Below are 26,340 nucleotides of genomic sequence, written 5' to 3'. Positions count from 1 at the left end.
TGTATGCTTCTAACTTACTTCAAACGTGTATCAAAAATGTTCTTGTATTAATTCTTTTCTTGCCATATTTATGTCAAAATATATTGCCTTTATTGAAAATAATGGAGAACTTAGTGAAATGACTTCATTATTGAGCTGAAGTTTGGAGAGCAAAATTAACATGAAATTTTGATGGAAGGTTTTTAAATTAGATCGCTTTAAAACAGGAGGTTTTTATCACTGAACTAGGGGTGGTCTCAAACAGGTTGGTATCAAAAGGGTTAAAATAAAGTTTTCTGCAGTTACTATTTATTCAACTAATTTTAGAACCCCGAATCCCACCCTGGTTTTCCTGCCAGGTCAGTTAGTTGTGAAACAATATTAAGGTGTTTTACAAAATTTTAATTTGAAGTTGTTCTTATTGCCATAAAATGTAATAAGTTGGTCCTGATGTGGGGATATTTTTCTTAAAGGTTTCTTGTAATCTGGATCAGCTATTCCTTCATTTAAGAAGATTTAAGATAAACTATTGAAGCATGGTTCTGATGAAGAAGTTTGCTTTGCTGTCACATTAGTTCTTGGTTCAGTCCCAATGTGGACATCTTTGGCTACTGTTTTCTTCCATAGACTCCGCTCTACTCAAGCTAGAGCCTAGATGGACAACGACTATATGGAAGCTTGTCAGGTGGACTGTGCCTGTTCTTGAGATGGTAAACTAAATCTATTACCTGTCTTAACACCACAATAAGGGCTTATAGTGCTTTTAGCAGGAATATACAAGCATTTGGGCTAGATTTCTGATCCAAGGATGTCCCAATATATTTGATTCCCTGCTGCTTTCCACTGTAACCCATCAGTCACAAGTTCTCTGTTCTCTCTTATCAGTCACTTGAAACTGCAAAAAGTCATAATAGATGCTGCCCTCCCACATCTGACTAAGACAGTAAACAAAACAAAGGAAAATGGATCTGTCTTATCATTTCCTCAACTATGATCACATGCTTTTATATTTATGAAAGCATTAACTTTGGTCTAACAATTTAATGAAGAAAACAGTTGTATCATTGTTGAAAATTTCAGTGTTAAGTAATGTGTAATGTTTTGCCAGCAGTATGTTCCATAATCTGACTTTTTTTTAATTTATTTTTCAGTATTTTTTGGATGGTTACAAAATACAGCAGTGTCTGGTGACAAGCTTAAAGAGTTGTGTTTTGCTGGACAATGCAGCGTCGTTTAGACGAGCAGGTGAGTAAGTGTTCACTAATTAGGCACCATTTCCTGCCCTCAACCGATAGGATGTTGTTTAGCCAATAGGCCAACTCTAAACAAGCAGACCTGTGTTCAAGGAGATTCTAGTCGTTATGATTTTGTCTATTTTCCAAGTACAGTATATATAGAACTATACTGTCAGGTTTGTCCTTTATTTTTAAGACAGTATATTGTGGTTTGAGGGAGATTTTGCTACTATTACTAGCAGATGATGTGACCACTTGAAGATTTCCCCCCATTGATTCAATATTTTTATTAGTATTTGAATTTGATCCTAGACTACTGGTTTCGCTGGTCCCTTTTCTACAACGAAAATAAACTTAGATCATAATGTTTGTGTGTGTGCATGTATATTCTTTTACTCTTGTTTCAGTCATATGACTTGTGGCTATGCTGGAGCACCGCCTTGGAGGGTTTTAGTCAAACAAATCAACCCCAGGACTTATTCTTTGTAAGCCTAGTACTTACTCTATCAATCTTTTATGCCGAACCGCTAAGCTACGGGAACATAAACACAACAGTACTGGTTGTCAAGCGGTGATGGGCAGACAAACACAGACACATACACACAGACATATACATACATACATACCAGTTTCTGTCTACCAAATCCACCCACAAGGCTTTGGTCAGCCTGGAACCATGTAGCTAGGAAGCAAGCTTCTTACCACACGGCCACGACTGTGCATATTTATATATATATACATACATGCACACACACGCACACATCCATGGTCCGAGTGCTGGAATACATACTATAGACCAACTGTGTAGTCAGTTAGCTTGTAAAAATAGCAGCTAAATATCTTCACATAGTACTCTGCTGTCTTGAAAGGAAAAGAAAGTAACATCGGACAATGTCATCTTAGATGTACTTTATCTGAAAACAAGATGATATGATCTTAAGTCTCCAGAGTTAAGCAGTTTAAAGGACAATGGTAACCATAATAAATATGTGGGACTGTGTACAAAACAAAAAGGTATTATCACTTATGTTACGGCTTCTGTGAAGCAAGTGACCCAGATTCACATATCATTGGTAATGTCCTTTCCCCAATCAATAGATTTGAATATTTCTTGATGGATATGTCAAATCACACATGAACTATATGAAATGGGCAATATTAGATTTGATAACCTAGTTCTCTCTCTCCCTCTCTCCCTTTCTCTCTCTCTCTCTCACACACACACAATGTGCTCACCAGCAAACAGCAAATACAATGTAATAGCAAATTACATAAAACTTGCTTCAGTTGGTTACCTTCATAGTGGTTAACAGTGTGGGAAAGATTCTCATTAATCAATTGTGGTGATATAAAAGGCACTGTATGTGTGGCTGGACTGTTAACGCATGTTTGGACAGCTGACTGATGTGATTGGTTAGATCTAAATTAGATTACTATAGTGGAGTAACAAGGTGTATGTGTGCATGCTTTTATACACCCAAATACACACACAAACTACAGTGAACTGTCTCGTACAGAGTAGTGATGGAAAGTTAAGATATAAATCTGACAGACTTTGTTTTGATAACTTTTGCTTCTCCATCTTCCCCATCTGATTTAGTAGAATTGTAACTGATATAGAAGATATCTGGATATTACATAACAAAGGGGCCCTATAAGGATGCTATATTAAAAGTGTTGAGCAGTTGAGAGGTGAGCTGTAGATTATTCCAGCTTTTACAATGTTAAGTAGTTGACATAAATCTTTTTTTTTTTTTTGCTGTACATACACCTCTACCACCCAATTTTTTCTTTTCTCTCTATACTCATGGGAGGGTTTCCAAGTCATTGCAGTCAGTTAATGAATTAAACACTTCTCAAGTATGCACTGCACCTGCTGCTTACAATCTGTAAGCTGAGCTGTGCGTCTACTTGGGACCTATTTACAGCCGAGTGGATTGTACAAGTCTGATTTGAGTGTCATTGCCAGGGACATCACAGTGATAGTAATAGATTGTGAACCTGACTGATTAAAACAATCTATCACCTATAACCTTCATTCATAGAAAATATAGTTCAAAAATAGATTTGTTAGAGGAGAAAGACATCTAGCTATAGAAAAGTCTTCATCAACATTCCCTCCAGCTGGTGCATGCATTTAATAGTGGATGTTAAATGGTGATAAACGTTATTGTAGGGGTTTTGTTTTTCTTGAGTCTGAAGAGGAAGAAAGTGCTCATGATCTCTGAAGGTCCTTTGAGACCAGTGAGCTTGATTGGTGCTGTTAAAGGACAATGTTGTGGCATTGTGTGGGGCCAGGGAAGGGTTGGATACAATAAGGCTAGTGGGAGGTAGAGAGACCAGTTAGATCAGGAATGTCTCAGTGATGAAAGTACAAAATCAGTCATCTCTGAGAAACATGGGGCCATTATAGAAACAAAAGAAATTATAGTTTTGTAGTGGAATTAAACTCTTTCTCAGAATTTAACTGGCGTTTTCTATTATAACATTCTAAGTTCAAATCTGCCAAGGTCAACTTTGCCTTTCATACTTTCAGGGTCAGTAAAATGAGTACCAGTCCAGCACTAAATAGCAATAGAATAAATCACTAACTTTGTACATTGTGTGTGTGTGACTATTGCATCATAGTTGTCATTTAAAACAAGCATATACTATTATATCCACTTGTGTTCTATTTTGTAATAATATTGTATATTAAATATCAAAGCCTTCCAGTGTACAGTTACAACCTGGTCACTGATAGTCCTATATTCCTCTCTATCTCAAAAAAATAGAAGCATATTATTGATCAGATCATAGATGTTTGACAGTTTTCTGACACGTAAAAACTATTAGAGAATAAAATGTAAAAGGATACAACAGAAACTGTATGTGTAATCTAAACAGTTTGTCATGGCACATTGATGATACAAAATCTTTCCGTTTCACCACATGATCTCAGGTCAGGTCTCTTATCAAATGGGTAGAACTCATATAATATGTGTGCATGTGTAGTGCACATGCACATGCTTAATCATATGCAGGTATTACTTGAGCTACAGCCATGACTGCGTGGTTAAAAAGTTCATTTCTCAGCCACATGGTTTCAGGTCCAGTCCCACTATTCAACTCCTTGAGTAGGTGCCTTCCATTATAGCCCTGGGCCAACAAAAGTCTTGCGAGTGGATTTGATAGGTGGAAAGTCCATTGTCTGTGCATGTGTAAATGCATGCATGCATGCACATGTGTATTTGTTTACTTTAGTGCTTCTCTGAAAACTGCTGAGTTATAAACAGTGATACTACTGTTTTTTTCCCTTGTCAAAAAATCATCTGCTGGCTTTGCACATTCCAAGATATGTGAAATAATGGATTCCTTATTTGTAAAACAAATAAGGATTAACAACAACAGGAAAGGCTTCAAACTGTAAAAAATTGCTTGGATAATATATTCATTTAATTCATACTAGCATGGAAAAATAGACATAAAAGTGAAAAAGTGATTTATAAATATTAAAAGATAAGCAAGTTATTTGGAGTTAATTAGATAAGACAGGGGCATATGTACTCTGTATAATCAGGAAAGAAGTTAAGAGAGATATTCTGAAGCCTACATTTCTTCATGATGATCATCCTTCCATTTGGATGGTGGTGGCAGTGAAGATGCTTTTGAAGTATCAGATTTTGTGTCTCACTGTTCTAATTTCAAACCATGACTTCTGTCTGTCTGTCTCCTTTCCACCTCCTCCTCCTCCACCACCACCACCACCCCACCCTCATAGGTATAGGTAGGGTTAGCATTCATTCCTCCATGGTTGATAAAATAAGTAGCAGCTTTACAATAATAAAGTGATTCAATCATCTGTATACACCCTATGTTACAAGACTTAATTATAAATACTCTGGCTCCAAACTCGTTGCAGACACCTTTACCCAACTTCTTCACACCACCCTCCGCTCCCATTCTTTTCTCATGACACCCTACATTCTTTAAACATCCTCTTGACTCAGATCACATATGTCTTGCTGCTGGTATTGTAAGACTGCGAGACATCTCATATTGTTCATTCATGGGATTTTTTACTAGATGCATTGCAGCTGTTTCAACTAAGCCCTTAATTTAAATACTCAAGTGCCTATCTGTGTTACTTTATGAAGAGTAAAGTTGTATGCCAAACAGTTTTTAACCATAAATTGTAGCTTGTACATTTTGATTTTCTCATCTATGAGATTTTCCCTTTCTTTTGGGATCAAGAAAATAAATCTAAATGAAATACATGATAATTTGGTATTTTGCTATCATTGTTGAGTCACTGAACACTGGGCTTTTGGATTTGCTTGTTCTGCATTCCTCTTGACAATTACATCTATTAATTCTTTCTTGGGTCATCTTCATTATTAAACTATAATGACCATATAGTTTGACAACAAATCCTCAATGTGTTTTTAATACCACAATATGAACATGCTGCAAGCATGAGGTCTCCACAAGCCAAGGAAGGATAAATAAAAAAAACTATAGGATGATCACAGCTAGGATGCCATTGACTCTTGCTTGGTTTGACTCTTGCTTGGTCTGTTTTATCAGGACTGACTACAACCTAACATCATCATCATCATCATCATCATTTAGCGTCCGTTTTCCATGCTAGCATGGGTTGGACGGTTCTACTGGGGTCTGTGAAGCCAGAAGGCTTCATCAGGCCCAGTCAAATCTGGCAGTGTTTCTACGGCTGGATGCCCTTCCTAACGCCAACCACTCCGTGAGTGTAGTGGGTGCTTTTTACGTGCCACCCGCACTGGTGCCAGACAGAGCTGGCAAACGGCCACGAACGGATGGTGCTTTTTATGTGCCACCGGCACGAGGGCCAGGCGAGGCTGGCAACGGACACGAAACGGGGCGGTGCTGGCAACAGTCGCGAAACGGAAAGTTCTCTTACATGCCACCGGCACTGGTAACACATCTGCAATTTCCATTGATCGATTTCCATTGATCGATTTCGATTCTGATCCTCACTTGCCTCAATGGGTCTTCACAAGCAGAGTTTCGACATGCCACCGGCACTGGTAGCACATCCGCAATTTCCATTGATCGATTTCGATTCTGTAACAATAATAAAAATTATTTCTTACATTTGGCACAAGGCCATAAATTTCTAGTTGTAATGAAATAATTTAGTCACTGTTGTCCCATTGTATATGACTATATTAACAATCAGTAATTGTTCACTCCTGTCTCTTATCAAGTCCACATTTCGGACTTGTCTTTAATGAAACACTATTGTGTCAATGATTCAGTTTACTGACTTTATCCATCTTGACCAAGCTTTCTAAACAGTTTTTCTTTTACTCAAATTAGAGCTAGGGGAAATAGAATTTCTTTTCCTTCTGTCCTGTATCTCTCAGTTAACCCTAAACATTTTAGTTCCCCAGGGTCTTACATGTGTATGTCCTCTCTCTCTCTCTCTCAATATATTCAATTAATGACATCTGAGAGGGATACAGAAGTTTAACTTGGATATTGTGTGCAGAAGTACCACATGCCACCACTTGTGCTTCTCTATCATCTCCTTCATAAAGCTCAACCTCTTGAAATCACTTTTCACCACTTGATTGTTCCATGTCTTCCTAGGTCTATCCCCTAAAATTTGCATCCACTTCAAATGCTCAACACTTATTTCTACAATTGACATCTTTCATACACAACATCACAGTCTACACACCACCACAGTCTTCTCTCTTCAGCACTATATCTGATTGCTCTTGCATCCAGCTTTTTCTCTCAGTTCATTTGTACTCCATCATTCCTGCATCCTAACATACATCCAGAGGAAGTCCACATCATACTTGTATGCAAATATCACACAATCTCTTTATTCTGAGAAACAAGCCCTTCGTTACCAACAGCTCCCTAAACTTTTCCATCCTCTTGTTAATCTGGTTTCTATGCTTTGGAACACCCACCTCCATCTACGAATTACATCACCTTGGAAGCAAAAGTGATCAACCAGTTTCAGTAAGCCATCTAAGCATTTGAATGGATTTATTTCATGTCTACTGTTACTGCTAACTATTGCTGTGCATCTCCTACATACAGCCTGCATGACTAATGCTTACATCTAGTGTATTAGTAGCCTATACTGGGTACAACATATGAAATTTCTACCTATTCCTTTTCTCTGATGGTAGCAGAGTACTTTGTTTTTTGCTAAGTTTACTTTGAGGCCTGACATTTCTAGGCTTTGTCTGGAATTTAGTCTCTAAATCTTCTTTAGATTCAGCATTTACAATTCAGTCATCAGCATACAAGAATTCCCATGTTTAGCCAGTTTTAAATTCCTTTCTTATGGTTGTGAGCCTATTATAAAGGTGGCAGGGAACAAGAAGTGTATCTTAGTGGATGGACTCTACCTGTAGGCTAAATTCATCACTGAACTTATTGCTGGCTTTCATTTTGTTGACATAACCTTATACATGGCTTTTTCTACTTTCACAAGCCATTCATCTAACCCTTGTTTCCTGGGCTGTCCCCTAACTACAGATTTTGGAACTCTGCCACGCACACTATTTCAACAGATACTAGTTATAAAGTCTTACTCATAACCAGGAGATGGTATCAGTTGAGTCTCTTCCTGGCTCAGAGCCAACCTGTATCTTGTTTAAAGGTAATTTTGTCCCTAATTTTCCTTTGATGCCAGTAATTGACTTCGGAATTAACCTGTATGTCTCTGTATGTTAATTAAAACATGATGATTGTGGTGCCCTTAATATATACATAGGTATATTTTGTATTGAAACTGCAGATAAATACAAAATCTGCTTCAGTCTGACAAAATATAAATTTAATGTTAGAGTTGATAGCTACTATACAAATGTTGATAAAATTTGTGCAAATCACACGCAGCAATCATTTCTCCACACTAAACGCTAAAATAATGTGTATAAATAACAGAATTGCATTCCTTTTTGAGCCTACAGTAATTATATAGAAGTGGTTGGCATTAGGAAGAGCATCCAGCCATAGAAACTGTGTCAAAGCAGACAATGGAACCTGGTGCTGCTCTCCAGCTTACCAGCTCCTACCAAACCATACAACCCACACAAACAGGGAAGGCAGGTGTTAAATGATGATGACGACGACAAGAACATCTAACAACATAGGGGAAAGATATTTCATTGTCCTCACTTTTACATTCAGGATTATACTTTTCAACTATATATTAAATGCTTTATATGTGATGTAAAGTGAATTCCAGGTTTTGTTTAAGCAAAAATGAGGTATTAAATAGGATGTAAAACAGATTTGCAGAGAGATTCTAGATGGTTGCTCCTTGCTAGAAATAGCTACCAAAATTCTAAGGAATTACACCCTATGATTTTGAAAAAAGGTGGGACACATTGGAATATGGAGTTCCAGATATACATACTGTTCAAGTGAATGATGGGATAGTCAAGGTTGGAATAGTTTTCATTGCAGATTCACCCAATCAGGGCCAACCTAGAATTGAGGGGAAAATAAAAGAAATAGTGAATGACATTTCTGGATAGAGAACAATACTGTTATCCACCACCACCCTACACAGCCTGACATATACAATGTTATGCAATCTGAAGGTGTAACTGCAGGTAACAAATAAATAGATCTCATGCAGGCTGGACAATGCAACTTCAATAAATTAAAAATCAATTTCTAAGATTAACATAAAGCTACAAATATCTTAATTAGGATGTATAGATAATTAAGTCAGCCTCGTTACTTGATTGGTACTTTTATTTGATCAACACTCAAAGGAGTTGATAACATAAAAAACACATTTGAGAAACAAGGGTTGTGACTAAATGCTGTAAAGCATTTCATGTTTTTCAAGCACTCTGCCAGTTCTGCCATCCACCTCTTTGATAATGATGATTTCTTCTTCTTTCTACTACAGGCACAAGGCCTGGAATTTTGTTAGAGAGCTGAGGGTACTAGTTGATTATATTGCCACCAGCAATCAACTGGTGTTTATTTTATTGATCCTGAAGGGATAAAAGACAATGTCAATCTTAGTAGAATTTGAACCCAGAACATAAAAATAGATGAAATGCCACTTAGCATTTTGCCCGGCATGCTAATGATTCTGCCAGCTCACCACTTTAATAATAATAATAATAATCATAATAATAATAATAACAATAACAACAACAACAACAATCTTTTCTACTAAAAACACAAGGCCTGAAATTTGGCTGGAGAGAGCTAGTCAATTACATTGACCCCAGTGTTTCACTGATTATCCTATCTTTATAGAGTTTGTCTCCTGCTACACTATTCAGTATAAATTACTAGTTCTACAACATAGATTATAACCATGTCATCAAAATCTCGAAGATACAAGATATCGTACATTATTTACATTGGATGTCTGTGTGTCCTCGTCTTGTTTGTTGTTACCACAGCGTTTCAGCTGATTTACTCTCCAGCCTTCATCAGGTGTCCTGATAGAATTTTGAACCCAACCCTGGGTCTCATTCCTAAAGTTTGGGTTCAAAATTCTAACAGGACACTTGATAAGGCTGGAGAGTAAATCAACCGAAATGTGGTAACAACAAACAAGATGAGGACACATATCCATCCAATGTAAATAATGTACAGAATTCCTCATCTCTAAAATATAGAATAATACAAGACAACGGCATGAATTTATTCAAAACAATGGGAATAAATAAACATTACATTTGACAGTGTAATCTGAAAGCTAATAGGATAAACCTTTGTTTGAGTTTTCATCAACAAGCAAGTACTCTCTTTAACTGTCCACAGAAATATTGCTTATAAACCCATTATTATTAATGGCTTAAGTAAATTGGATAGACTGATTTGCATATTTTAATGTGTTCCTAGCAGTTACTTGGATTAGTAACTTCAAGCTTATTCTGATAACATACCGCTCTACTGCTCTAGGTTTCACTACATACTAGAATTTATATACAACTTCAAGAATTTTCATTATTAATTATATTTTTAAGGATTTTGAAAAAACTTGTCATTCATTGTTTTTTCATGGTGATCACTTTGGAAACTGTTCTAGTACCAGTCAGGTACTGGGGTCAATTTAATCAACTGATCCCTTCTTGTGATATAGTCTTCAGTTCATGTTATCTTATGAGACATCATTCTATCTGAAATGTGTAGTTCCTATACTGGTTGGATTTTAACTCAGAACATACTAAATACCACACAACATTTAATTTCTATGGCCACCTGCACCATTCCCTCCATTATTTTGTCAATTTGTCTGGTTTGCTTGAATTTTGTTCCTTTAGATTTTAAACAACTCAAAATTATTGTTTGTTCCACTTAACAGCATTCATTATCAAAATGGATATAGTGTCATCGTTGTTGTTTTTTAGCCCCAGGTCTGTACTATGGTTGAGGACATTCCAGCCATGACTGTTCCATCTTGTTATGACTATCTAGGATTACATGATCTAATTAAAACAGTAGGGTGTAATTTGATAGAGGTTTGATTGTTATTTCTAGCAGACCAAGTAACTGTTTAGAAGCTTCTTTGTTGGCTCATAGTTTGTATATGCTTCTGAAAGAAAATATAGCATTTGTCAATTTCACATCAGCCCTATAATAGGCTATTTGGTTTGGTCTGACCTGGAGGGCTTCACAACTATCACATATTTCAAAATGAACCACAGTAAATAAACCTCATATTTAAACTCATTCTCTTTGTTCTACTCGAAATAATATACTTTCGATCAGTGGTTTGTTTAATTTATTTCTGGGTTCTTTAACTCCATGAAATCCACATTTGCTCCTATTCACAAATCATTTATTCACAGCTGGTGTTTACGCAATGTTAACAGTAACAATAACATAAAAAAAGTTATGAAATTCACAATTTATTCCAAATCAAATTATAGCTTTATTTATATTTTGTTTTAGAAGTGTTCCTATTTAAATTTAAACCATCTATTATGAGAAAGTAAAAAATTAAATGAAACACACAATATATTTTTGAAGTAGAGGAGAATACTCAAAACTTCAATAACTATTGTAGTTTTAATCATTTTGGCAAATATAGGTGACAACTCTGGTTATGTTTCAGTCTTATTGCACTTCTTCAGCAAAATGTAAACTTCAGTACATATACTTGCCAAAGTTGTGATTTCTAACAGGTTGAGTGAGCATACAGCAGCTCCCTCATTGACTGGTAATTACAGTGGGTGGGTGGGAGAGAACTATGATGTACATCTAGACTTTTATTGCAATGATAAACGTAGCAAATCACTGAATTTATTACAAATCAAGAACTGGTTGGTTGCCAAACTGTATGATTTAATGATATTTAGTCTCTTTTTTTTTTTTAGTTTTGAGTTCAAATTTCTCTGGAGTCATCTTAGCATTTTATTGTTCTGGGGTCACTAAATAAGCTCCAGTGATAAGCTATACATTCAATGAAATATATTCTCCATCCCCTCTGTAAAATCTGACCTTGTATCTGGTTCAGAGAAATCAGCATGAGTTAGAAACTACAATAATGTCCAGTGTTCAAGTTGTTAAGAATGAAACACCATCTACTTCTATCTTCCTTGCTTTGAAATTTACAAGGTTATTTTTGGTGCAGATATATGTATTTGAGTTTGAAAATTAGATTATTCAATTCATTCAGTCAATCATTAGCAGTCTCTTGATTTTGAGAATGGTTTACATTAATATACTCAGTACAAACTACTAGCTGGGCTATACAAATCTAAAAACTTCAACATGTTCGTCATTTAAAAGTACCAAGCAAGGTTTTACATTCACATTAAATTTATTATGGCTTTTAAATTGCTATAAAAGTTCTAATTAGTTATATACGAAGGTTCTGCTTGTTTCCATGACATCTCAATCACGGTTTTCATCTAATTTTCTCCCATTCAATATCTTGTGGGCTTTAATAGACTTAACTTTTCTGCAAATATTAACATGGAAAATTAGAGCAGCGATGGTGACTGAGATAATTGAATTTTACCTGGAGATAATTAGTACTGGTTTTGCTAACTTCCCTTACTAAGTTTCGAATCCCACAGAGACTGATTTTGAATTTCCTTCACATTTTAATTTGTGATTTTATTGATAAATTATGTATATTAATATACCAAGATTCAATTTTCAGTGGATATATTCCTTATATTTCTGACTTGTAAATTAGTTTTTTTTTTTTTTAAAGTTTTAATAAAAACTATCATATTTCATGGCTAGTAAGATGCAGGTTTTTCTTTCTTTTTTTTTCTTTTTTTAGTCTCAAAAACAACCTCTATATCTTATGTGTGAAGTTGCTTTAAATATAGTTTAACACACAAGTAAAATTTACTTCTAAGGTTATCTCAATTTGTTGCCACACTGCTCTCAAGTTCTAAAGCATTTTGCCTTTCACCCTTCCAAGCACCTGTAAGTACAAGGGCTAAGCTAATTATCCACCTTACATCATATTTTTTACATAATTAACCATTAGTCTAACAAGAATCTCTCCTTTAGTCATTAATATATTCAAATTTGATGAAACTAAAATATTTCTGGGGCACCATGTTGAAGGGCCTTAAGTTCATGAAACCAATGCCAGTATTTGTTTTAATTTTCTTGTCCTTATTCTATTGGTTTCTTTTTGCCAAACTACTAAGTTACTGGGACATAAACAAACCTACACTGATTGTCAAGCAGACTACACTTGCTCAAGATGATGCACAATAGAACTGATTCTGAAGCCACATGGTAGTGAAGCAAACTTCTTAAGTGCCTTGTTTTTATGTATGACATTGAAGCTATCCAACCTGTTTGTATAGTATGCTTGTTTACTAAAGGAAGACAATTCTGAAATGGATAAATTTCAACTTGTATAGAAAGCTTTGGGTGCACATGCACATACAGGCATGCCTGTGTGGTTAATTAGTTTACTTCACAGTCTTGTGGTTTCGAGTTCAGTCCCACTGTACAGCAAATGTCTTCTGCTATAGGCTCAGGCTAACCAGTGCCTTCTGAGTGAATTTGGTTGAGTAAAACTGTCTGGAAACCCAAGATATATGTATATATGCGTGTGTGTTTGTCCTTATATCACTTGACAACCAGTCTACATCCCCCATAAATTAGTGGTTCAGCAAAAAAGAGAAAGATAGAGACCATAAGTACAAGGCTTTTCAATATGTACTAGGGATGGTTTGTTTGACTAAACTCTTCATGGTGGTGCCTCCAGCATAGTTGCAGTCCAATGACTGAAACAAGTAAAAGAGTATAATAATAATAATAATAATAATAATAATAATTGTGTACAGTGCTCAGGTGCACTACAACTCATCTAAAGTGTATATATAATCAGGTGTTGTACATATTTCCTTGTACATGATTTGGTGTGTTTTTATACACTCAATAATGGTGAGATAACTGTGAATTGAATGTTAAATGAACCATGAAGTTGAGCACAAATTCCTGTATTTCTTGGAATGTCAAGTGCTGAAAATATATGTTGGTAATTAGGTTGATGGGTGATGAACTGGTTGCTAATATTTCTTAACTGGTTGCTCTTCTTAACTGAAATATGTGCTAGCAGAACTGTAACAACTATAATTAGTTAAATAATTGCAGAATTGCTTAGTTGTTAATCAGTTCTTTGAAAGTTTGTTATTAATTCCATTTCACTTAACCTAAGATTCTTAGATTGCAGTCATACTTTATCGTCTTACTGAAGGAAAAGGTACATTGAAATAATGTTAGCTTAAATATGCTTTATCTGAATAAAAGATGTGTTGGTCACAGCTGGAAAGCCTTAGCTCATAAGCCTGCTTAATGTGGGCTGACCTGCAACTCAATTACAGTAACTGTTTGATCATTTTGAGGTAGTAAATGAGCCGGTACATAGTACTTGACCTGCTGAAGTAGCAGTTAACTCTTTCCCGATTCACACTCTACTACCTCCTATAAAAAGTAATTGGTTACCACTGTGACATTTTTCATCAAAGATTGGCATGATCATTGCTGGCGTAGAACTAAACAACAGAACCACTACATCTCTTTAGAATCCTGTAGTTTAATCCCCATGTTGTTACATAAACCTATCAGCTCTCTTTTACTTGTTTCAGTCATCTGACTGCGGCCATGCTGAAGCGCTGCCTTTAGTCAAGTAAATCGACCCCAGGACTTATTCTTTGTAAGCCCAGTACTTATTCTATCGGTCTCTTTTTTGCCGAACCGCTAAGTGACGGGGATGTAAACACACCAGCATCGGTTGTCAAGCAATGCTAGGGGGACAAACACAAACACACACACACATACACATATATATATATATATATATATATTATATATATATATATATATATATTATATATATATATATAATATATATATATATACATATACATATATACGACAGGCTTCTTTCAGTTTCCGTCTACCAAATCCACTCACATGGCATTGGTCGGCCGGGGGACTATAGTAGAAGACACTTGCCCAAGATGCCACGCAGTGGGACCCAGAACCATGTGGTTGGTTAGCAAGCTACTTACCGCACAGCCACTCCTGCACCTATTTAAACCATTTCATTTTTTTTTTTTTATGTCTAATGACTAAACTGTCTATGTGTATCAATTAATTTACTTCTCTACTAGCAAGATTGTTGAGATATCTGTAACTGTATATTTATATATATGTTGGCATTGACCAACTGGCAGGAGAATGAGAGCCCAAATTCACTGAGTTCTTGACAGCCTCTCTCATGCTGGTGTCACAAGACTACACTCAGTACACTGTTTAACCCTTTTGATACCAACCTGCCTGAAGTCGCCTCTGGCTCTGTGATACAAATGCCTTGTTTTCAAAAGTTCTGAACTAAAATCTTCCACCAAACCTTAGTCACAATTCATGTTCCTAACTCTAGCTTAATGATAACTAAGTTATTTTACTAAATTCTTTGTTATATTTAAAGTAATTGAAAGAAAAATTGAGCATCTCAAAATAAATACAGTAACGAAAGGGTTAAGGAATGATAAGAGAAATGGCTCCCAATAAGAAATTAATCAGACTGTGACAACCTGTCTAACCTATGCCAACATGGAAAGTAGAGGAAATGTAAATGAAGGCATGGGTCCCAGCAGGCTAGATATGCCTTATGTCTAGAATCAGTTTGTTGTTTACTGTTATGTAATAGAGGTGGTGATACATTCCATTTTATAATATCTGTGGTTTATAAGCATTCACTTCAATAGAATAAATCTATGCTCAGAAATAAAGTTGTGTAGAAATGTATTTATTTTCTTCAATTAATACTGCTTTAACCCTTTAGTGTTCAGGTTATTCTATCAAACATAATGCTTATTGATTCCCATTGATTTGAATTAATCATGCATTATCTCATATCTTCAAGATCTTGATGGTGTAATTACTTAATGTAGAATAACATTGTAGGGTAGGTGTGAGGGCCTGGATCTGGTCAGTTTGAACATAAAACAGATTAGCTATTTTGGCCGGATATGGCCGGTTTAAATACTAAAGGGTTAATGTTGTACACTGGAGCACATCATTAGCTCTAATTATCGCTCATAACATTAACACTTTGTCCAACCATATTTTTTTGTGTTAGTTTAAAAAACAAATTAGTTGGTGTACCCTGTGTCCAAAACCAAAGTGTTTCGGTATTATATTTTGAAGCCCCCACTTGTTTGATCGATGATCAATTGGACAACTTATTCGTTGAATTAACGTGTAAAATGGCTGAGTATTTCACTCACACTTCAATCCTAAATGTAATTCTCAGGTAGAATCAATGTGTCACTGTGTGTGACAAAACCAAGCATTTGAATTACAGATACAGTAGCTGGCAGGTTTCTATACAGTATTTGCCTACCCAAATTTACTGACATGGTTTGGTTTAGCATGAGACTATGGTAACTACTTTTATCAAATTGTCACATGCTGGGATCAAACCTGTTACCAAGTGAACTTAAAACCCACTTAGCTATACCTGCATCCACTAGTATTTGTACAATATTATATCATGCCATGGGTTTGAACATGGAATGTCACTTAATACTGCATACTGTTTTGTCCACCATTCCACCAATTCTTTTTGGAATTTAAACAAAATGAAAAAAATTCTTGCAAATAAATTATAGGAATTAGATAAAATGGAAGTGTATTTTTATATAAGTCTAGAAAATTATTAGCAACAATATTGTGGAAGAATCATTGTAGACATTTAATAGCACACAAAGTTAAATTCACTTCTAATATAAATTTATTTCATGAGTTGTCAAAATATTCATTGCACAACTGTGAAGTTGGTTGCTGACACAGCTCCACTACAACTTGTGTTAAATGTTAGAATAGATAGTTGCTCAGCAGCTGTTGTTTCTGATTTAGGTGCAAGGTCAACAATTTGGAGGAGAGTAGGTTTAGTCAATTCTATTAACTACAAAAAGATGAACGACAAAGTTGGCCTCAGCAGGATTTGGACTTAGAGCCAGGACAAATACTGCAAGGCATTTTTCCATGCTCCCAATTCTTCCAGCTCATTATCATCATCATCATTATTATTATTATTATTAATAATAATAATAATAATAATAATAATAATAATGGTGATGTTAGTAAATTTGTATTTGGATTTTTCATTTAATGTTACATTGGATGAAATTTTATATTCAAATGATGCTTTAGTTCTGAAAAGGAAGGTTATGTATCGAAAGAGTTTATTCTTTTCAAAATGATCTTTGGTTAAGTTGCTTTGGGTGTTCAGTCTTAGTTTTTTGACTTTTGAATTGGTAAGCCAATATGTTCCCTGATTTTCTCCTTTAGTATTTTTAAGGTTGATTTCTTTTATGGCCTTTTGATAAATACTTCTCTGAACTATTGATTAGCCTATTTGACTTGTCAGTGAGCTCAAATGTCCATGCACAGACACACACACACACGTGCATGTGGCGAGTGTTAAAAAGTTTGCTTCCCAACCACATGGTTTCAGGTTCAGTCCTACTGTGTGGCACCTTGGACCAAGTGTCTTCTGCTATAGCTCCAGGTTGAACAAAGCCTTGTGAATGAATCTAGTTGATGGAAACTGAAAGAAGCCTGCTGTATGTGTTACTGTTTACTTGCTTTGACATCATATGATAGTTCTGAACATACAAGCCACGTTTTCATTTTCAATCTATCTTGGAAACATGTCTGACTTGGGGGAATATTACCTTATTTAGAAACAGGTTAGGATTGGTGACAGGAATGGCTAAAGACCATAGAAGATCTTCCTCAATGAATTTCATTCAACCTCTGCAAGCATGGAAAGTGGATGCTAAAATGATAATGATGACATATATTTATTTTAATGAGAATGAACTAGCAGTCTGTTGTGAAAAGTACTCCCATGTTATGATAAAAAAAGAAAATCTACGCATAAATAAAGTAGCCTTTATTCAAAATGTAAATATGTGAACTAAAACAACCGATTGTTTAGTTTGACTCTATTGATAGCTACCCACCTGGGAGTGCCTCAGGTTTTACAAGTCCTTGTTATAAATTGTTTGTATTTAAATTAAAACCTTCTATTAAGTTACATTCCAAACACTAACTTTCACAACAAATAACTTATTCTCTTTTATGATAAATCTCCCATGATTATTATCTTCAAAATTAACTAAAACCTATAGACAGTGTATTTCATTAGAAATATGGTCACCAATGAGTCAGATAAGCCTTAAATCTTTTGATTCCAAGCCATCCGAGACTGCTTTGGTTTTAAGATACAGACTCTTTGTTTTTAAAGTGATCTGAATTAAAACTTCCTATTAAAATTTCATATTAATTTATGTTCCAAACATCAGCTTAACAGTGTATTTCAAAAGTTTTAATAGAATGTTGGTTTATCCACAGTCTTAATCTAGACTGTCCGTTGAATGGGAACATGAAACTAATAAAATATGGATACTGCTTAAGTGAGTCTTCTATACTGACATAGATTGGATGGTTTTGACTGGAGCTGGTGACCCAGAGTAATGTGCCAAACCCCAGTGTCTGCTTTGGTGTGGTTTCTATTGCCAGATGGCCATTCTAATGCCAACCACTTTACAGGGTATACTGGGTGCTTTTTACATGGCACCAGCAATACTGAGTTCTTCAAGTAACTCATAAGACAAGACCCATGACCAAATGTGTATAGTATTGAGGGAGATGGCATTATGTCAGGTGATGAGAGGATGGAGTATGATAGAGGGATAGGAATAGGGGTCTTGCTGTAGAGGAGATACGTGGGTACCCTAGCTGGAAAAGAAAATAGTGGAATCTGACTTTAAGACAAGTGGTGTTGTTTGATCCTTTACTTATTGTTTTGCCAGAAGGATTAGATTTTCCTATTTTATAATGACTGGGGCAATGATCAAGACCTTTGGCATTATGTCGTGCTTGAGAAGATCCATCAAGCTGAGCAAAACTGCAGTTGTAGCAGATGGCAGTGTCATGCAAATTAGCACCCATGCCAGTGGCACATAAAGGCACCCATTACACTCTTGGAGTGGTTGGCGTTAGGAAGGACATCCAGCTGTAGAAAACCATGCCAAATCAGACTGGAGTCTGGTGTGGCCTTCCAGCGTGCCAGCCCAGTCAAACCGCCCAACCCATACCAACATGAACAACGGATATTAAATGATGATAAATATACAATTTGTGTGGTTGATATGGCTGACATCTCTTGCTTGCATTGTCTTTTTTACATTATAGACTGGGCAGTGGAAAAGGAAAGCTGTTATATTTCAGTTAGGGAAACCAGAAAGAAAAATAATAGTGCCTTGCAAGTGAAACAATAAATTCATGATTCACTGATTTCAGTTATATGCAATATTCTTTCTAAGCTGCATGGCCACTCGGTTGCTGTATGAGTGCTGCAGCAACCAATATGCTGCCATGTGTTTTAATTTACAAATACATGTTTCATAAACTGTATGGAGGTTTAAATGTTGCATAGTAGCTTTGAATTTCAAATATTTTCACTAGGCACAGGCATGGCTGTGTGGTAAGAAATTTGCTTCCTGACCACATGGTTCCAGTCTCCGTCCTTCTGTGTGGCACCATAGGCATGTGTCTTCTGCTATGGCCCCAGGCCAGAAAGCATGGTGAGTAGATCTGGTAGACAGAAACTGAAAGCCTGTTGTGTTTATATGTGCATATGTTACTGTCTCTTTGCTTTGACATTGCATGATAGTTGTAAATGAATATTACCATCGTGCAAGCAATATCCTTTGTTCCTAATTTTCAGTGAAAACATATCTGGCTATGGGGAAATATTATCATAATTGGAAACAGGGGAGGATTGGTGACAGGAAGAGCATCCAACTGTAGAAAATTTGCCTCTAAAAAATTCCAAGTATGGAAAAGTGGGCATAAAAATGGTGATAATGAAAGCACAAAATGTTCCACTCAGTGGTTAAGAAAAATTAGAGGGAATGTTGTGTAATAGCACAAATAATTATTTCTGAACACTTTTTTTCCTGTAAGATGATGGAAAAGTTCCCTAAACTATAGATAAAGAAAACAAAAGAATTTTTTTTTTTTAAATCAAGGGATGAGGAAACAATGTTAATGATTTTGATGGCCATCATCAATGTGAAATTAATTGGTTTATGATATTTTTGAGGAAGAACAAAAATAAATTTAACCAGATCAAAACATTACTTGCTCTATTTTTGGGGGTATACTGAGAATCATATCATATATATAATGAGTCTTTGATACAAAATCAATTTATTTATTGCTATTATTTGTTTATATATCCAGTGTTCTTAGCCTGTTTGTTTTATTGTGTTGGGTGGTTTATTGTCATGACTGGAAAGGTACTGCAGACTATCGACTTCAGTAAAGATTCCGGTTTAAACACCTTTAGGCAGGAAATGTTACTATATTCACTTTAGTCTCTCTGACTGAGTCCTGCTTCTGGTTTCTTGTTGATTTATAGGAATTAACGAAAAAGCACCCAACTGAAAATTTTATATATTCCAATAATCAATGTAAATTTCTAAATTTGCATCATTGTCCAACTCATGCAAACATAGAAAGAAAGAAACAATGTAAATGTGTGGAACAATATGCTATCACCATTTAAACAGCAAGCTTTAACCTTTTTGTTACTACATTTCCGTTAAAACACACTGCCTTTATTTCAATTAATTTTGAAAATAATAAAGAGAGTTTAACATAATATCATTGCCATTATTAGGATGGTGTTTGAAACATAAATTCACATGAAATTTTAATTGAAAGCTTAAATTTTAGATTACTTTAAACAGGAAGTTTGTATCGTAGAACCAAAAGCAGTCTCAGGCAAATTTAGCATCAAAAAGGTTATTATGATATTTCACAGTATCATTTGTTAATTGTAAAGTTTGTTGTACTTCAGGGCATTGAAGTACTTATGCTTACAATTACATGATTTAAAAAAAAAATCTGTTTCATGTGTTAACATGGCAACTGGGTCCATTTAATTATTTATCCAGCATGCTTCTCTGATACTTTGCTTGTTTTTTCAATAAGTTTCATTGTCAGAATTGAAGTATTTTCAAGTGTGTCAAGACATTGCTTTCAGCTTTTCAGACTTGTATTCAATAAATATTTAACAGCTAGTATGCTGCTTCTGTAGTGAACAATGTCTCTTTCACATATTGTCATAACAATGGTTCCCTTCTTTGTGATAACTTTTATATATCTTAAGAATTCTGCAATACAACTGCATTTATCCTTAGTTGAGGAAGAACTACTTATTTCTTGAACAGATGTCGGTTACTGAGCCAAGTGAGGCCAATATTTGACGACATTTCACATTCTATTGACAAAATATCCTGTAGGTATCAAGTGGTCAATGTGATACCTGTTTTGACAACCATGTGGAATGTTTGTTGCTTGCTTACCATGACACCAATACCAATCTAAACATAGGACAGGTGGATTCTAAATTATCCCCAGTTCGTTATTTAATGGTATAGGATGTGCTCTGTCGCTAACCCTCACTTGTTTTCATGCAAGGAAATATTTTCTCGTGGCCAGACATGCTTTCACAGAATTATGGAAACAAATGATACTGCTTGTATAATGGTGATGCTTCTTTACAATTATTGCAAGATAGCAAGATTGGGTGGGGGCACATACATGTTGTGGATCTTTCAGTTTCTATCCACTTAATCTCTTCACAAGGCTTGTGTCAACTCTGCTATAAAGAAAACACTTGCCTAAGGCGCCAGCAGTATTAAAAACTTTGTTACTTCATACACATTGGGTTTCTTGAATGGGTATAATTGACCAAGACTGCAATTTTTTCCTGATTAGAATAACTGACTGAATTCAAGTCTGATATATCAGGTTTCTAATCACACCACACCTCAAGTTACTTATTTTATTAGTTTCAATCAACCCAAGTAGGATTTGAACTATAGTACTTAGGTTCAAAATCTGTTTTTATTATCAGGCTCATCTTCTCACTTTTCTAAACTTATTTAACTGTTTTAATTAGTCCAACTTTTTTACCATCTGTACCGACTCCATCAGCCACATCACAAGTGGCTGTGTTTGTGTGTGTGAAGTCACCATGCTGAGCTTTTTATGTGAGTGCAATTAAATAATCATTTAAGTAGTGCCTTTCTTGAGAGGAAATACTATATTTCAAGAGGATATACAAGAGCTGCTTGTTCAAAAAGTTGAGGTTAGTTTGTTACTGTCGTTGTTGTTAATGTTGGGATACATGCCTTGATATTTAACTTCTGGATGTGTTTCAATATGTGTGTGTGTGTGTGTGCACACACGCATGCATACAAGTTGTTGGAAAAAATCACAATTGCAATTCAAATGGATTTGTAAAAGCACAAAATTTCTGAGTAGTAAAAGTAAAAAGAAGTGATTTTGTAATTATTTCTGAAGGCTGACAAGCTGGCAGAAACATTAGCACATTGGACAAAATGCTTGGTGGTATTTCTTCCAGCTCTTTACACTTTGAGTTCAAATCCCACCAAAGCCAAATTTTGCCTTTTATCCTTTTGGAGTTGATAAAACAAAGTATTGTCCAAGTAGTAGGCGGGGGTCTTCAGAATTGCTGGCCTTGTACTAAAATTAAAAAGAAAAAAATATTTATTTTTGAATGTAAGTACATTTCTTTAAGAACTGTGGAAATCTTTTTTTTATCATACAAAATTCCAACAGTATTCTGTTTAGTTCTACCTCCAATGTGTAATGTGTCTGTATTTGCAGCTATAGTGAGTGGAAGAATAACAATAATCACATTGTGATTATTGTTCCTGTCACATCTGAAACACACTGCTTCCTCCTTGAGACCTCGTAGGTGAATCTTATTTAGATTATAATTTACAAGCTGATGAAAGACTTATGAATGATATAGAGGTGAAGTATAGCAATTCAGAGTTAGGTGGGCTGATCCATTGAAAGTTCGAGTATCATTTTATTTTGTTTCAAATATAATAGAGTCCTTGGGGCAGAATATAATTATTAGCCCTTTTTCTATCAAGGGACTTATATACCCAATAATCTGCAAGCTACCACTTGCACAGTGTAGTAAGTAAAGTGTTTTGAAGGCGGCAAGCTGGCAGAAACGTTAGCGCACCAGGTGAAATGCTTTGCGGTATTCCGTCTGTCGCTACGTTCTGAGTTCAAATTCCGCCGAGGTCAACTTTGCCTTTCATCCTTTCAGGATCGATTAAATAAGTACAGTTACGCACTGGGGTCGATATGATCGACTTAATCCGTTTGTCTGTCCTTGTTCGTCCTCTCTCTGTTTAGCCCCTTGTGGGTAGTAAAGAAATAAGTAAGTAAAGTGTTAGAAAATCAATGAGTTAAAATTTTTATGATTAAAAGATGAACAGACATGTATGTGAACATGAAGGTTATTATTCTCTCTCTCTCTCTCTCTCTCTCTCTCTCTCTTGTATGATGTTGAATTTCCAAAATATCAAAAACTGCTTTGATATTTTAGTTTATACATAGTGGCAAGTCCCAAACATCATTGGATCAGAAGTAAGTAGACTACAGAAAATTCTTACTTGTGCAGCAGAGTCTGTCCCTTTCCAGTCTTTACCTACTAGAAGTTTCAATTGCAGTACTGCTACTACTCGGACTGCAGTACCCACTTACATTTGACTTTCTTAAGCCTTGTTTTGCCTGTCTATTTTTTGTGCTGCACAGCTTAAAGGGTTGGATAAGTATCTCAGCTGCATGCACAGTGCAATGTAAAACTGCAAACTCAAAGTTGAATTATAAGTAGATCTATCAAAGAATTTTTAGATTACTAATTTGTAAGCGGCCAAAAACACACATTGCCTGCTTTAGAGTTTGTGTGTCTATTATCAGTTTCTAGGTTTATACTTCCTTTTAATCTTTCTCAGGTTCATCTGCCATAGAACCAACTGCAAACTTTATCATTTGACCCAACCAAACCAAATAGTGTCTAGATATTGGGTCAAGGCCCAAGAGAAGAGTACCCAGTCAATTGAGTTGATCCTAGTACAGACACTGTACTTATTTATCAACCTTTCAAGAATAGGTGACCCTGCCCTGGGTACTTGGTTGTTTCTGTTTCTCCACATTTCAGACAAAAAACAAAACATAAGGATGACCTTGTTTAATCACTTGACCTACTAGAAACAGCAGCAGAATTTCCCTCAAGCTGCCCAATTTATCATCTCCAAAAGCAGGCGCATTGGACAATGTATTCCTAAGTATATTATTCCCAAATAAAGATGGGATGGTCATGGCTCGAATGCCATTCATCTTGGGCTTACTGGATCAAGGCTGCATAACAACAAGCCTTGTCCAGATTTTGGTTACTAATCACCCCCATGTAGTCTCACATGTAATGTATCAGATTTTACTGCTGGGCTGTTATCTAAATACATCCTGCACCCTGTGTCTTAAATTCTGATCATGTCAAGAGTTTCTCTCTGGATTTCAGTCAGCTACTTCTGTAATGGAAGTTTATCTAAGGACTGTAAAAAAAAGCTTTGTCTGTTTACCCTCTCTTCCATTTGCTGAACTCCTTCTGGTTTAATTTCCTAAGGGACGCAATACAGATGACAGAGGGAAAGAAGCGGCTTGAGAATTAACAGGGATTAGTTTTCTCCTTTTGCAGAGTAGCTCTTTCTTACAAGTGACTAGATCTGCGTGAAAAGGAAAAGCAGGAGATCATAAACACTGACTGGACATCAGTCCCAACCATTTCTTATGGAACTCTCTCTCTCTCTCTCTCTCTCTCTCTCTCTCTCTCTCTCTCTCTCTCTCTCTCTCTCTCTCTCTCATTCATATCAAATGTCTAACATTCACTATTTACACATACTTGCACAAGAATACCACAAACACACACTTGTTGGTATAAGTAAAACAGATGTTGAGAATTTTGAATGAAATGCTTAGGCAAATCACAGATATAGTTTATTGACGTTTTCCATTTACTTGCGAAGAATTTTCATTATTGGTTCCACTAAATTTTGACTCCATTTCCAGTCTATTCACTTTCCGTGTCTGTTCTTAAGAATCTGTTCAATGAAATTACCAACGAAGATATGTTTAATTTAACTGTGCATATATCTGATAGAAGCTATTATTTTTGTGTTAATACCATTTTATCACATGAAGGTGGGGAACTGGCAGAAACATAGCATGCTGGACGAAATGCCTAGCAGTATTTCGTCTATCTTTACGTTCTGAGTTCAAATTCCATTGAGGTCAACTTTGCCTTTCATCCTTTCCGGGGTTGATGAATTAAGTACCAGTTGCATACTGGGGTTGATCTAATCGACTGGCCCCCTCCCCCCCAAAATCTTGGGCCTTGTGCCTAACTACAGTAGAAAAGAATACATTTCATTAACTATCTTTTCTGGCATTTTTAATTAATTCAAACCCATGGAGTTTGAATTAATTTTGAAAATAATTAAGAATTGTTGGGGAGAGGTAGTTAATTAACTAACTTACTCTTTACTCTTTACTCTTTTACTTGTTTCAGTCATTTGACTGTGGCCATGCTGGAGCACCGCCTTTAGTCGGGACTTATTCTTTGTAAGCCCTGTACTTATTCTATCGGTCTCTTTTGCCGAACTGCTAAGTGACGGGGACGTAAACACACCAGCATCGGTTGTCAAGCAATGCTAGACACACAAACACACACACACAGATATATATATATATATATATATATACATATATACGACAGGCTTCTTTCAGTTTCTGTCTACCAAATCCACTCACAAGGCATTGGTCGGCCCGGGGCTATAGCAGAAGACACTTGCCCAAGATGCCGCGCAGTGTGACTGAACCCACAACCATGTGGTTGGTTAGCAAGCTACTTACCACACAGCCACTCCTAGTATGTTAAACTGATCTTTAGAACAACAGAAGGTTCTTAGATAAAGTTATGATGGAAAGTTTTGTATTAACAGAGTCAGTGGTGGTGGTTTTGAGTAGATTTGTATCAAAAGAGTTTAAATGCTAGTTGCAAGGATTGCTGCTATTTTGTTGATCATAATGATATACGACTACAGACGAAATTACCAAAGCTGTGTGTCCAAATTTGCTGTAAATACCTATCTTTTATCTATCATTTATTGTTGTATATATCATCATCATTGTTTTTGTATCCACTTTTCCATGTTTGCATAGATCAGAAGGAATTTGTTGAGGCAGATTTGCCAACCCTTACCTGTTTCCAAGTAAGGTAGTATTCCTTCCATAGCAAGACATGTTTTTCATGAGATACTGAAAATGAACAACACCACTTGTATGATAGTGAGGCTTGTTTACAACCATCACATGATTTCAAGACGAGTGCAACACACGCACACAATGGGTGTCTTCCAGTTTCTACTAAATCCACTAACAAGGATTTGTTAGGCCCAGAACTATAGTAAAAGACACTTTGTCCAAGGTGCTGCACAGTGGGACTGAACCTGAAACCAAATGGTTGGGAAGCACACTCACAGACAGGCATGGTTATGTAGTTAAGAAGTTCACTTCACAACCCTGAGGTCCAAAATTTGATCCCACTGTAGTATTTGGAGTAAATGTCTGTACCATAACCTTGAGTCAACCCAAGTCATAGACACAAAACTGGGTGAATGGAACAGCTTGTCCGGATAGACTGTACTTGTGA

General features: G+C 35.8%; 1 protein-coding gene across 6 annotated transcripts in view; it reads left to right on the top strand.

Moving 5' to 3' along the window:
* LOC115219634 (paired amphipathic helix protein Sin3a) overlaps nt 1–26,340 on the top strand; it is a 193,601-nt gene that overhangs the window by 111,951 nt on the left and 55,310 nt on the right. For 5 of the 6 annotated variants that reach the window (XM_029789788.2, XM_029789789.1, XM_036509704.1 and 2 more), the window contains exon 2: nt 1,131–1,224. The exons of the other annotated variant lie outside the window; for it this stretch is intronic. In XM_029789788.2, coding sequence (XP_029645648.1) covers nt 1,201–1,224 — 24 coding nt within the window. In that variant the 5' untranslated portion in view covers nt 1,131–1,200. The remainder of the gene's footprint in view (nt 1–1,130; nt 1,225–26,340) is intronic. 6 annotated transcript variants of the gene reach the window in all.

This window comes from Octopus sinensis, linkage group LG15, assembly GCF_006345805.1.
Source record: "Octopus sinensis linkage group LG15, ASM634580v1, whole genome shotgun sequence".
Taxonomy (NCBI): domain Eukaryota; kingdom Metazoa; phylum Mollusca; class Cephalopoda; order Octopoda; family Octopodidae; genus Octopus; species Octopus sinensis.
This window is presented reverse-complemented; position numbering and strand designations above follow the sequence as displayed.